This window comes from Pseudochaenichthys georgianus, chromosome 24, assembly GCF_902827115.2.
Source record: "Pseudochaenichthys georgianus chromosome 24, fPseGeo1.2, whole genome shotgun sequence".
NCBI classification, from domain to species: domain Eukaryota; kingdom Metazoa; phylum Chordata; class Actinopteri; order Perciformes; family Channichthyidae; genus Pseudochaenichthys; species Pseudochaenichthys georgianus.
Genome location: NC_047526.1, coordinates 7248214 through 7263342, shown reverse-complemented (window position 1 = coordinate 7263342; position 15129 = coordinate 7248214). Strand labels below are relative to the sequence as shown.

Here is a 15129-nt window from a genome sequence, read left to right as displayed (position 1 = left end):
GTGGCTCAGTCAGTAGGGGCTTGGACTGGGAATCGTAGGGTTGTTTGTTCAAGCCCCCGAACAAACCTAGTATGGAGTGCTACTTGGAGAGGTCCCAGTTCACCTATAGGCCCTGCCTTGAGCAAGGCAACCCCCCCCACCCCCATTGCTCCCCTGGCGATAAAAAAGTGAAAGAAGTAGAAAGTAATGCAGTAGATGCATGAATGTGTTAAACACCATAATTACTATAGGTAAAATATTGCAGTGTTATATTACAGGTGTTTGTAGTATGTTTAACAAAATATTGCACAAAATATGTGTTATGTCTGTGTAGTGCAAGTCAAATAATGACAAGCCACCTAAACAGGTTTTTTTTTAATTGTATTTTGAAAAGAGAAGAAGATTGCTCTGGATGGCCTGATCTTGCCTGGCCTGCACACTGAACTCAGCATGAACACAAGGCGGGTTTTCCCGATTCATGAACACTAACTCATCCCTGTGATTTTCGGCCACCAGCAGCGGCAGGAAACATATTTTACTACTCTCATGTTGCCCGTTGCCTCCGCTGTTCCTAAAAATAACCAGGCATCACCCCCCCTCCCCTGCTCCTCTTCCTCCTCCTCCTCTCCCTCCCTCCCTCCCTCCTCTCCTTCATCCCCTCCACATGGTTACAGTTAAGTACATAAATCAGGCGCCGGGGCTGGTGTGAAGCGGCGGACTGGCAGCAGACAGCGCGCACACATGCTCTTCACTCCGCCGCGGCTCGTCGCTGCCACTGCAGCCGCTGCAGCTCCGCACACCGGCGGCTCTTCTCCAGCACTCGGAGGCAGAATGGCGTGAGACCAGACACCGCGGACTCGTCTCTTACGGCCGATGCGCGATGGTGTTCTGACTGTCTGGCTGTCTGTGTGTGCGTCCGTGCGTCTTGCAGCGAGATTGCTGCAGTGCTGTTTTTCCAAGTGTTGTGGCGCGCGTGTGTGTGAGAGTGAGTGAGTGTGTGCATGGTGGTTCTCGAATTGGACTAAGCCGGGAGTCTGATGTCACATGTGCTTCATCGGAGGAGACGGGGCATCTGCAAGCGGGATTTTGTGGAGGATGCTGCGGCAAGTGATACACAGAGGGCTCAAGGCTTCGTTCTACTGGCTGGGCTTATTCGTTAGCAGGCACCCCGTTTTCTTCCTCACCGTCCCCGCCGTGCTCACCATCATTTTCGGAACTACCGTGCTGAGCAGATTCAAGCCGGAGACGGACCTGGAGGTGCTGGTCGCCCCGACGCACAGCCTGGCCAAGATCGAGCGGAGTCTCGCCAACAGCCTGTTTCCCATCGACCAGTCGAAGCACAAGCTGTACTCGGATTTGCACACCCCGGGCAGATATGGCAGGCTGATCCTGCTGGTCAAGTCCGGGGGGAACATCCTGGAGCTGGCCGACCAGGTCCTGCAGGTCCACAAGCAGGTGTTGGATTTGCACGTGAATTACAAGGGATTCAATTACACGTTCGCGCACCTCTGCGTGCTGAGCCACCGGGACAAGCGCTGCCTCTTGGATGATATCATCACCATCTTCGAAGATATCAGGCAGGCAGTGCTCTCCAACAGCACTTTCCATAAGGTGCCCGTGAGCTATCCAAACACAACGCTAAAGGTGAGATTTAATTTGCATGACTGTCAAGCCAGGCCTACACACTCCTACCCCCCTTTCCCAAAACACCTCCCCATCAGATTTGTGGTGACAGTGCAGCAGCAGCAGCAGCAGCAGCAGCATGTAGCAGGCTGGCACTCTTTCTGAATGGGCTCCTTTTAGCTCAGGCTGTGATGGAGGGCTGCAGATTGTCACATATCAGATGGTGAGTGAACCCTCTCCATTACACACAGCCGGCTTTGCCGTCTTCACCCTCCCTTGTTGCTGCACGTGAATTGATTGGTTGCTCTCTGTCCTTACACACATGCACGCACGCACGCGCGCGCACACACACACACACACGCACGCACACACACACACACACACACACACACACACACACACACACACACACACACACACACACACACACACACACACGCACACACATAGGGATATCCTGCCTTTTTTTGATGCAGTGTCTCCCTCTTGCCTTCTGCTGGCTGCACATGCAGCATGACATGTAGATAATAGATTCCACTGCATTCATTTCTAGAGTCTGCCTCTCATTTTCTCAGTGAGGTGACTGCAGCTGTTTCGATCACTTAAAGCCATACAACAAGCATCGGAAGAAGCTGTAGACCACAGGTGCACACTCAGTAGGCCCACACCTGCATCACGTGCAGTTGTGCTCTGCAGATGGAGCCACGGTGCTAGGTGTACGGGGCTATACACTGAACATATGTTGCACACATGCATGCATGATTTGATATATTTGCCAATTTTTCCCTTTTAAAACAGATTCAAAAATATATGTTGTCACACCACGAGACACATGCAATTAGTGCTGCAAGATTAATCTAAATTGGATCGAAATGGCAATATGGACTAGTGATGTATTCAGGTTGTAGGAAGCTCACTCTTCGTTAAAGACCAATTATGTGTTAAAATACCATTTTGAATGAAGTATGGAGGAGCTGCAGAGATATTCCCTGCCTACACATAGTTTTTTTACAGAGTTATTCAACATTTTGGTTTGGTACAGAGCCTTTCACCATGACCATTTAAACATATTTTTCAATGATAATGAGCAGATTGATGAAAAATGAGAATCATATCGCAATGTAGAAATCCCTCAAAATTATCGCAATTAGTTATTTTATCAGAATCCTGCAGCCCTACGTGCAAACACCTGGTTTAGTTTTACTTTGCTGCATTAAGTGCTTTTAGTGTCCTTTAGGTTGCAATGAGGCACATTTAAAGTAGGTCTACAGTATGGTACAGATTGAATATAAAATGGATATATGCACATACACTAACAGCTAGCTTACTCTACACTAGGTGACACAAGGGTGATGTACATGCCACTGTACATCAGCCACACACATACTGTAGGCCCAACCTGACAGCAGCACATCTTTAATGTATCACAGCCTGGTCTCCAGCATGGTGGGCTGTAACTTCCATTGAGAGCTGCCACAGCAGTGAGAGCTATCCGAGCAGCAGCACTCAGTGGCGTAACTATCAACGGTGCAGCCGGTGCAACGCACCGGGGCCCCGAGCCGGCAAGGGGCCCATGCAAAAAATAAATAAATGTTTTAATATTCTTTTTTAATATTTTTTGTTTGGGGCCCCAATGGCATTGACCGGTTCACGCAGTCTTCAAAGTAACCAAGCAACCTAAATTAATTTGTAATTTATCTTTCCAATGACCTTGCTCCCTTTCATGTCATGTGATACCTTGCGTGACCAGCGAATCGTTTAATATACCTGTACTGAACTGTAGCTAGCAGCAGCAAGTTCGGCAGAATTTTTTAAATGTTATAATGTACAGCAAACCAAAGCACAAGAGCAGCGCTCAAAAGAGAAAGGACAATAGAGAACAAGGAGATGTAACAGCTCAACTGACAAAATTAGATCGTTTCTTTTGTCATACATCGTCCTCGAAATCACGCTAACGTTAGCAATGTTGACGTGCAGCGGCAGCCGGAGGCTAACGATAGCTCACCACCATCATTGCCATCTAGCTCCACAATTGAAGCTGTATCCGTGGCCGTGGCTGTGCAACCTTCTTCTCCAGCCAGCCAGGAGGAGAGGCTGGATTTGGCTGTGCCCGGCGGTGGTCCAACAGTTCCCCCAAGGGCCCTAACCGATAGGGGACTCTATGGCGCTATTGAGACCCCCGACGCCAAGATCAAAAGCTATATTATAGCAACCGGTCTATGTAGGCCTACTGGCCCATTCCCCAGAGACAAACATCAAGGAAACAGGTTTAATCCTCTTCTTAGTTGGCTGTGCCGTTGTCAGGCTGTGGTGGTCTGAGGCCAGGGCAGGCTGTTGTTGATAGCCTGCCAGGTGGCGCTTCTGAGTGGTTGTGTATGTCTGTGTGTGTGTGTGAGCTTATGTTTGGGGCGATGGGGGGGGGGGAAACAATATTTGCACCGGGGCCAATCACAACCTTGTTACGCCACTGAGCAGCAGCGTCTGATTGGAGTATTGGAGTGTTTGCCTGCCACCCGGTAGATCCGCCCCTGCTTGACCGGTACTTGCGGAAAACCCACACTCACACAGGTAGGCGGAGGTGAAGGGAATGAGCACTTTTACAGCCTTTTGGGCAAGGTGGGGGAACTCGATCTCCACAGAGAGCCAAGAGTGTGCAAGTGACGTTTTCTGCCAGACGCTGTCTCCTCTCTCACTTTAGGTAACATCACTATAAAATCGATCCATGTTGCTGCTCGCATAAAGTTAGTTGAAGTTAACTAGCTGAAATTCTCGTTATTTCTTTCTCACGCTGCACCTCCCCTGAAGCTCTCTGGCGCCCCCCTGCGCCTCACACTTTGAAAACCGCTGACTTAGAGTATGTCGATTGCGAGATGAAGTGCCAAAGTTGTTGCATCAACGGATTGGCAACACTATATATTTTACACGAAAAGAAGAACAACACATTTCTAATAAGGATCATTGAGTTCACGTATATGCCATACTAGCTGCATGGCTATACAGATGGCAATGGCAGAGGCTCGTTGACTCTTTGGTCTGTGATCAGTCCGCAACTTTCGTCCGAACTGAAATATGCCATGACTAATGTGGATTGTTGTGAAATGTTCCCATATTTGTCCTCTGTTGCCACCGGCAGGTTGACATGTTTGGCTTGCATAAGACATGTCTTGTCAGTTGGGTAGGGTTAGGTTTGTGTTTGTGTTAGGGTTAGTTAGGGGCTTGATTTCCATGACATTTGGTAGATACATTGATGATTTCTGATAAGCATATATAGGCCAGTTAGGCCTCAATAAGTAATGACTTCTGAGAAACAAATGTGAAACTGAAATGGTGGGTTATCCAAAGTATTTTAATTTGTCATGAGGCAACTTTAGAATTCAGTTTACCATAACCGTGATATTTCTTGTTGTCTTAAGAAGAGACACTACAGGTAAATAGGGTAATTTGTTTTACTTAAAGATATCAGCTACGAATTTCTCCAGTTAATTACTTAGATTAAGACACTTGTTTTTTGTATTAAAATAGCTCTGAAATAGCCTGTATAAATATGCAAATGAGCCAATACTTATTATATATGCGCATATTTTTTATATTATAGATTTCATGAACACAAATCTGAACATTGGATAAAGCCAGGATCAAAATTCTTATTTCATTTTGTAGTCATATTAGAATCTAACGTTTTTACCGAAGGGATTTTGGATATCTCTTTTTATCTATAAATCAGAAGATACTGTCAACAGCCCTAAAATATCAATTTTCGCCATGTTTTTAGGTATAAAATGTTATATAATTCAGGCTATGAATGATATATGAACAAACCCTTCTGTAAAAGCCTTCATAATATTGATAGGAATATAACTGGTAGGTTTGGTGTATGTAAGTGCTACTGAAGTTGACATTTCTCTTTCAGAATTGGAGAAAAAACTAATTTTGAGAAAACCACCTTTAAAGATTGCTGTGTGGCGCTACCTAAACCCTCCTGTTCTTTGGACGATAGCTTGCGCCTTGACGCACTCCGTGACGGTATTTCATAGTCAGGGTCTAACCTTGCTTCATGCAAGTGACAATTGTTGTCATCTTCTTTGTGAATGTTTTTATCGCTGTTCTTTTGCCATTTTGAGATTTAAGTCTTTTAGCACACCACGTGTCGCATCTGAACGAATCAGAAATTGACACCAGCCAATGAGATTTCGTTTTTTGGTTGAAGACCCCTTTGTACTTTCACGATTAGTTGCTGATACAAAGGAAATTACCATATTTGGATTCGATGAGATTGTGCAGGAGAGAAGGAGCTTTCCAACGATACCTCTGATTACATGGTGCAAACAGCGGTCGTGGTACTATATGTTACGTTAGAATTAAGCCTGTCGCGATAATCGATAAATGTACTTATTGTACGATAAATAAAAATGGACTCGATAACTTTTCTGAGCTCGATAAATTGCCGTTTACATAAGGATGTGACCAGCATTTTATCTAGGAGCGCTGTGGCTGCCGGCCACACGCGCTGTGAGGGGCGGGGGTGATACACAGCCAGGTCAGGACACTCTGCGTGCACGTGCAGCAGCGTATCAGCCAAATTAATAATATAGCGACAAGCGGGAGACAACGTGTGACTTACTCGCGTGTTACAAAACCTAACTACTAGGGGTGTAACGGTACACGTACCCGTACCGAAATTATTCGGTACGGGCCCTTCGGTTCGGTACACGTGTGTACCGAAGTGTACCGAACGCATATAACTTTAAACGTAAAAAATTGAGAACGTGAACAACTTTTTGGAAGTAATCTCAGGTGCTGCGTCGCAGCATTCAGAGTAATTTGCACCCATTGTGATCAACGCGTCATAGAGCGAGCAAGTCATTTCATTGGACGAGCTGGTCAGAGGGATGCGTTCAAATGTAATCAGTAATTTGAGGAACTGTCGAAATGGCGAACGCAGATAAAGTTGAGCTCGAAAATCCTCCAGCATCATTGAAGTCTCCGGTTTGGGAACATTTTGGTTTCGCAGTTACGTACAAGGATGACGGACAAAGACAGGTGGACCGAACCAAAGCTGTTAGTCGGCATTGTTCAACTAACATTGGTTACGCGGCTGGCAATACATCAAACTTGCCCACTCATTTGAAAAGGCATCACCCGAACGTGAATATCACCGGTACCAAAAGACTGAAGTGCAAACCCAACTCCCACTAGCATGTAAGCCTCCACCACTCGCAAAAACTTCAGACCGAGCCAAAGCTATTACAAACGGCAAATATCCTTATGTTGCCATGTTAGCAAAGCGCTACCTGGCTGTATCTGCTACCTCTGTCCCTAACGAGAGGGTGTTCTCCACGGCAGGAGACATTGCTAGTGCCAGCAGATCTGCCCTTTCGGCAAGCAATGTGGACAAGTACATTTTTCTTTAAAAAAACATGAAAATACAATAACAAGTCATAATGTCAAACTGGCTGCTTAGGTACTAGTACAGTACAGTTCAAATACAGATTATTTCAGTTCATCGAAAAGCTGTACCTTAATGTTTATTTTATTATATTTATTTGAGTGAATATTCATAGTTTAATAATAATTAAAAACCCTAAACTAATAGTTTATGTTTTGTGAGTACTAGTACAGTAAAGTTCAAATACAGATTATTTCAGTTTATCGAAATGCTGCACCTTAATGTTTATTTTATTATATTTTGTATTTATTTGAGTGAATACATTATTCACAGTTTAATAATAATTAAAAAAAAATATGTTATGTTTTGTGATAATTTGTTCTGCTGTACCGAAAACGTACCGAACCGAACCGTGACCTAAAAACCGAGGTACGTACCGAACCGAAATGTTTGTGAACCGTTACACCCCTACTAACTACACATCTCGATTCTCCGGTGTGGCAGTATTTTGGATTCAAGCCAAATCAACGAGGCAAACCTACGGACTTCAATGAGCCGGGCGGTGTGTCGCATTTGTTTAAAAAAGGTAGCGACAAAAGCAGGCAATACCACGCATTTTAAACTACACCTAAAACACAACCACCCCATTCCGTTTTCCCAGCTGGTAGAAAACACGGTTGCTGGAGATGGAGAGCCCCCACCTTCCCAGCGACAGTTTACAATCAAAGATGCATTTGCCCGAAAACGCAAACATGTTGGTGTTCCTTGCTCCAAAACTTTGAAAAACAGATGTGAATATTCATAGTTTAATAATAATTAAAAACCCTAAACTAATAGTTTATGTTTTGTGAGTACTAGTACAGTAAAGTTCAAATACAGATTATTTCAGTTTATCGAAATGCTGCACCTTAATGTTTATTTTATTATATTTTGTATTTATTTGAGTGAATACATTATTCACAGTTTAATAATAATTTAAAAAAAATATGTTATGTTTTGTGATAATTTGTTCTGCTGTACCGAAAACGTACCGAACCGAACCGTGACCTAAAAACCGAGGTACGTACCGAACCGAAATGTTTGTGAACCGTTACACCCCTACTAACTACACATCTCGATTCTCCGGTGTGGCAGTATTTTGGATTCAAGCCAAATCAACGAGGCAAACCTACGGACTTCAATGAGCCGGGCGGTGTGTCGCATTTGTTTAAAAAAGGTAGCGACAAAAGCAGGCAATACCACGCATTTTAAACTACACCTAAAACACAACCACCCCATTCCGTTTTCCCAGCTGGTAGAAAACACGGTTGCTGGAGATGGAGAGCCCCCACCTTCCCAGCGACAGTTTACAATCAAAGATGCATTTGCCCGAAAACGCAAACATGTTGGTGTTCCTTGCTCCAAAACTTTGAAAAACAGATTTGGATATGGCCTGTTGAGGCATCTGGGTCTTTGTATGGACAGTGGACTGTACACTTGACTGTTGTTTTAAGGAGTATATTTAATGTATTGTTTTGGTTGTGTGTGATTTAATTAATTTATTATAATTTAATTAATTTGTTTTATTTATTATATATCATTTTTGAAAGCATGTACTTGAATTATTATTATATATTATCATTATGTCAGTGGTCTAAAATGGTCTTACAACGGTGCCGACAATATTATCGTTTATTGCAATAATTTCCAGAAAAATGTATCGTCCAACAAAATTAATTATCATGACAGGCCTAGTTAGAATGCTAACTTTTGGTGAATTTAGGAGAAATCTACAGACGCAAATAGACAAACTTCCTGACAAACTATAGTTTCCTTCCAAAAGCCTTGTTAAAATGTTAAAAATAGCACAAAATCTAAAAATTGACCAGTGCATAGAAAACAATGTTTTTGCCTGCCGTGTCTCGCCTTAATAAATTATATTTGTTTCCTGAACCTTAGCATACTGCAATAGTGGAAGTAGGTCATCAGAAAACCTTCATATGTCATCCTGCTCTGCTTAATATAAATCAATAATGGATCATTGTTTTGGAAGGTGATTACAATAACCATCTTTTTGTGGTGTATTACTATGGGCTCAGAACAGTCTCATAATACACACATGCACACAGAAGGATTCAAACTTGTATTTCCGGATCCACACTTGTGTTTTTCAATGCACACACAAATGTATTCCGTTTCATATACATTTAAATACAATCCAAATACAGAAAAAAGTTTTACATATGTATTTTTGATCCTCACATATTAGTTTCCGGTTCAAAACCTCTGAACCTGCAAACACAAACCGCTTTCTGTGCACGGATCGCTTTGCATTCGTGTGTGGGTTTTTTGAGACTCCCCTGACGGTCAGCCGATTCGTACTTGTAATTTTTTCTATCTATAGCCAATCAGATGTCTCCTTCATTCTAAGCCAATCACATGAGCGCGCCCCCACGAGGGTAAGATTACTTCATGTACGCATTTTGCGCAGTCCGGTCAGCTCGCTAAACAGAGGGCGGAGCTTCAGGTGATCATGCAGAGCAGCGTGTCTCCGTCAGACTCAGCAGCTGATCTGATCTCTCTCTCGCGTCCGGTTATACTTCACTCGCGTTTATGTCCATATCGATCAGATCCAGCTCTCCTGATTGATATGGCCTTTATAGAGAGTACCGATCAAATTATTAAGAGTGAATATCGGCCAATAATGACCGGCGGGGCTCCCCCCCGTTAACAGGTCACTGTCTAGCACTGATCGATTAGGCTAAGCTAACCTGTAGCTGCTCCCTCCACACTCACAACAACTTCATGCAGACATAAATAAAGCAGCTGTATTCGCCACACAGGAAACACACATTTAAAATGGGTTTGCCTGCCGTTTTTGTGTACACAAGCATTCATCAATGGTTCGGAAAGTGGCGCTGTACCTTAATAATATAAAGGCTTGTATTTGCGTGCATTTCCTGTTCGGAAAGTGGCGCTGTACTGAGAGTGGAGGTGTCCTGACATTAGCGCCTGCAGGCAGGCTCCATGGACCTGTCGGCTCCGGACTGCGCAAAATGCGTACATGAAGCGCTACGTCATGAACGCAAGAAATCTACCCTCGTGGGGGCGCGCTCATGTGATTGGCTTAGAATGAAGGAGACATCTGATTGGCTATAGATAAAAATAATTACAAGTACGAATCGGCTGACCGTCAGGGGAGTCTCAAAAAAACCCACACACGAATGCAAGGCGATCCGTGCACAGAAAGCGGTTTGTGTTTGCAGGTTCAGGGGATTTAAACGGAAAACAAATATGTGAGGATCAAAAATACATATGTAAAACTTTTTTCTGCATTTGGATTTTATTTACATGTATATGAAACGGAATACATTTGTGTGTGCATTGAAAAACACAAGTGTGGATCCGGAAATACAAGTGTGAATCCTTCTGTGTGCATGTGTGTATTATGAGACTGTTCTGAGCCCATACATTACATCCTATATCCACACAACGTTTCAATGTTTTAATTCTGACCCAATGATTCGATTGCAAAGAAAAGAGTGCGTTATCTTTTCCAACCCACCTAGCCAACATTTTCAAAGTGTCATTTGTTAAATAAAGATCAAATATGGAGTTATTCCAATATAATACAATAACTGAGACGCACAATACAGTTTCCCCTGTGTCAGACCTAGAACTCAATGTGCCTAACCTCCTAAACAACCCTTCTGATATGGTCTGTTCTGTCACAGTTTATGGCAAACAGTAGGACCAAAACGCAGAATCCTAACACACAGGTATATACAACTAAAGGCGAGCTTTGTTTAAAGTATAGCCAGTATAACAAAAGATAAAAAACATGAAGCGAAGAGAGCAGGCTAAGGTTATAATGGGATAGCATAAGGAACTCAGGAGGCAAATCCACTAGGGAACACTAGGAATTGCTCATGGAACAAACACGCACAGGAAACATGTCAAACCACACCGGGGATCATAGAAGAGGAACCGACAGAGGACACTGGGAAGGACAGCCATATATACAGACAGAACTGATAATGTTGACAAGACACAGCTGAAGACGGCAGGAAAAAACAAATGGGCAAAAGGTGATTACAGGTGGATAGAATCAGGGTGGGCAGATAATCACAAAGGCCGGGAACACAAATACAATAATTGAAAGCAGACAAGTCACAAGGAGAGTGTTCAACAAAATAACCAGGATACATACAAAACAAGGTCATGACATGTTCTGTCACGCTAACCTTTTCACTACATGGTTCAGTATAATTATTTTGTTCCTGATTCTGTTTACCAATCAGTGGATGTGAAATTGCTGTTACATTCACATTATTTCAGTCCACACAAGTGTTTTAAATGCTATCCAAGAAAATACGCTGATCACATTTTAATTACTTACATCAACTCGTATAACTGGATCAACCTCATTCTTGTTTGTTACTTTTCCAGTGTCAATTTTCGTCACATCGTATATGGTGTGTATACGTACATCTTAGGAATGTACAGATGCATTGGGAGCACATCTGTAATGGCCGCCAAATTTGCAGGATTTTTGCCCCCGGAAGCCAGTTTTTCAAGATAAGTTAAAACAATCCAATGTTCAGAGAGTCTGGCCGACTTCTAATCGCTTCCCTGAGAAAATGTTTCCTAACATGAAATGTCTCCGGTGTGGCACCATCGCCGCCGGTTCAGCTGTCAGAACAAAATAATTGTTACTTGTCTTGATTGGATTTTGTGTTGCTCCAGTAATTGATTTAGCCAATTATCCTCGATACCGATTTGATGTCTAAAGATAATTAAATACTTAAGATGTCATTTTAGGATAATAAGGGACTTCATAAAAAGCAGTTCTGGTGGCTCTTGGTTTCTGTTGACAAAAGCTCTGACCGTCAAACTAGATTTATATAAAAAAGTCAGACGTGTGCCATTTCTGAAGTACACATTCCAACATTAGTGTGTTTGTCAAGATTAAGCTTCACATTGTATTCAGGAGTCGTGAATGCTGGATTGATTTAAGTCATGGGGTAGTTTGGATTGTATACTGCCAGGCAATGTCAAGCGAAGGTCAATGTCGGTTTTACACACCCTATTCTCTATAATAAATCATAACATCTGAGGTGAGAGTGGCACTGACAAGCAGCAGCTACACAGCTGGAGGTCTGACAGAATTGGCTTGCCCTAGGGTGCGTTTGAGTACATGGCAATATAAAACGGTCAATACAATCATTAGATGTCTCCCTAAACTGCATAGGACTTGGAAATATCTTCAGCATTAGCCATTCAACATATTATAACAATTCTAAATGATTTCCCAACTCTGCCAAAATAGATAAATTGGTTCCATGGATAATGAATAGAGTGAAAGTAGGACAGCTTGAACATTTGGCCAAAAGAAAGAATGCATGATTATTTCTCAATGGAAACCAGAAACAAGTAAGGTTTTGATTATGTTATCACAAAGTGAAGGTTGCTGTTTCTATGAATGCCTGGAGATGCGTACGTCCAATTAATCTGCAGAATGACACCAATATTTTGTTTCCTACTTTGCTGCAGGCATGACCTCCCTACACTGCCGCTGATTGGCCAAGTCTTGTACCCTTCATTGATTGGGATGTTTTGATAAGGAATACTAATTGGTTTGGGTGAGGGTGAGGTGAGGGTGAGAATATCATGGCCAATCAGAGGCAAGGAAGGGTGTGGCATGCCTTTTGCCTCGTTTTACGTAATAATTAAATTAAATATGTGCCGAGCTGAGTTAAATGTAGCCCTGCCCTAAACCATACCCTATGAATGTCTATTTATCATAAATTACACAATAACTTTCAAGAAGAACATCAATCATGCTGTATTGATTAAGACATGAGACAAGTGATTTAGACCATAACCTGATTCAGATATAATTGACTAATAAATAACAATAAATCGAGTGAGTAATAGGGCATTTTTTTCATAGACCTCTATACAACCGGACTATTTTTTTGCCGTATTAAATAATCAAATTCAGTTTTCCAATCTGGAGTTTTCCGCTCAGTCAGGCGACAAAAACACTACATCCTCCAATTCCCATGATGCAACTCAATAGCATCTTTGGCTTGCAACACAATATCTTTCTCATACTCTTACCAAAGACTGTAAATACACAAATATATCAATATTGGGTTGCCTTAGAGACAGTAATAGCATATACATTGGATGCTTTGTCCGTTTAAATGTGTCCCTGCAACCTGGAGGCTTCTCTCAGCCACCCATCACCTCAATTCATCTCAGAAAGATCCAGAAGTGTCATTTCCTCTTTTCACATAACTTTTCACAGAAATCCAAAGTGAATCCCAAAGCTGAACTGTAGGGTTACCCGAACCTAACCCTAGCTTGAAGCATGATATAGTCATTTCCCCCCCTTAATAATGTTCTGCTTAGCCGTGCAGTTTTATTACTTATAGTACTGTTTGGATGTGCTTAGAATGTATGTTCTGTTTATGATGCCATTTATATAAAACTAGCTAACACACTGACTGTGCTTTTGGCTCACTAAACAAATAAATACAACTAACCCGTCAAAAAGAGTGTTCAAACCCTCTATGGCATGACTTTTTATTTTGGGAGGAAACAAATGTTTCACCATGTGATTTAGGAGCTTAGGGGACCTTGATATTATATCAATTATAACATGTGACCCCCCCCTCACCCAGGGGTTGGCTTGTTGCCTCAGGGCAACACTGAGCTACGAGGGTATTGCAGCATTAAGGATTTCTACAGTTCAGAAGAAATAGAAAAAACAACTCAATATGAATTCAAAAGGTTTTCTGTGTGTGTGTGTTTGTATGTGTGTGTGTGTGTGTGTGTGTGTGTGTGTGTGTGTGTGTGTGTGTGTGTATGTGTGTATGTGTTTGTATGTCTCTGTGTGTGTGTGTGTGTGTGTGTGTGTGTGTGTGTGTGTGTGTGTGTGTGTATGTGGTTGTATGTGTTTGTATGTGTGTGTGTATGTGTGTGTGTATGTGTGTGTGTGTGTGTGTGTGTGTGTGTGTGTGTGTGTGTGTGTGTGTGTGTGTGTGTGTGTGTGTGTATATATGTGTATGTGTGTCTGTGTTTGTGTGTCTGTATGTCTAACCCTATCTTGACCTTCACTGTCCTCACTGTCAGACGGAATAGCCCTAACAGGCTGATCGTGTCCCTTCTGCCCAGAACATGTGTTGTTGTCCATTTCCTGTAAATATCAGCAGATGTAAAAACATTGATTAGGGTTATCATTTTACAGCTGAGCACACTTGCATGATATTGCCTGGGAAAAGTGGCACAGTGTTGCCCTGAGGCAACAAACAAAAAAACATAGTTTTAGCTAATTAATAAATACATAATAAGTCTTTAAACAATCAAATATACTTCTTTACATATTCATGCACATGCATGTATTTTTTATTTTAAGTTGTGTACATTTCTAATATGTTAAAAAGTGAAATGTATCTTATGTCCCCTGCAGCTTGCAGAAAGGACTGCTCCACCCCCAGACAAAATGCCACACCCATATAATTCCCTCATTTTATTGGACACCAGCATGTCAGGTGACATTGTGTATATATATATATTTTTTAAATATTTAGAGGGCCAGTGTGAGTCGAAAAAAGTGGTTTGTTGCCGGAGAGCAACAGTATGCCATAGAGCAGGGGTCTTCAACTAAAATTCAACGAGGTCCAGTTAGAGAAAATCTCCCCATGCAAAGGTCCGGAACATCAAAATGTCTAACTTGCTTCATGAATTAGTGTGATATATATTGAAGTAGCCTGTAGCTTTATCAACGTCTGCATGTAATCAACAACTGACTGTCAATCAAATAAAGTACAATTCAAAAACAACAATATTTATTGTCAATTAACATTGAACTATACAGATATACAGTAAATACTGTGGATATGTGTAATATTCCTCTTGGGCTGCATTTACAAATAAAATAGAGAAAATAAATAAAATAGCTTTTGAAAATATGTGCATCTTAAAGTGCTTAATTTTAGATAAATAAAATAAAGTGTAGCAGCAGCTTGAGTTTCCCTTTTTCTTTGTTAACCGTTTCACATCATGACTTAACAGTTTCAGCCGATTATAGAACAATATCAGTCTTTACACATCATAACAATTTAACAGTTTCTCTTTCTTTCCCTCTTATATTG

At 42.0% G+C, this 15129-nt stretch overlaps 1 protein-coding gene across 1 annotated transcript in view; it reads left to right on the top strand.

The window, feature by feature from the left end:
- The first annotated feature begins 679 nt into the window (after positions 1-679).
- The window catches only part of ptchd4 (patched domain containing 4), a 72064-nt gene continuing 57614 nt past the window's right edge, over positions 680-15129 (top strand). The window contains exon 1 of the mRNA XM_071202004.1: positions 680-1623. Within this exon, the coding sequence (XP_071058105.1) occupies positions 1024-1623 (600 nt within the window). The 5' untranslated portion in view covers positions 680-1023. The remainder of the gene's footprint in view (positions 1624-15129) is intronic.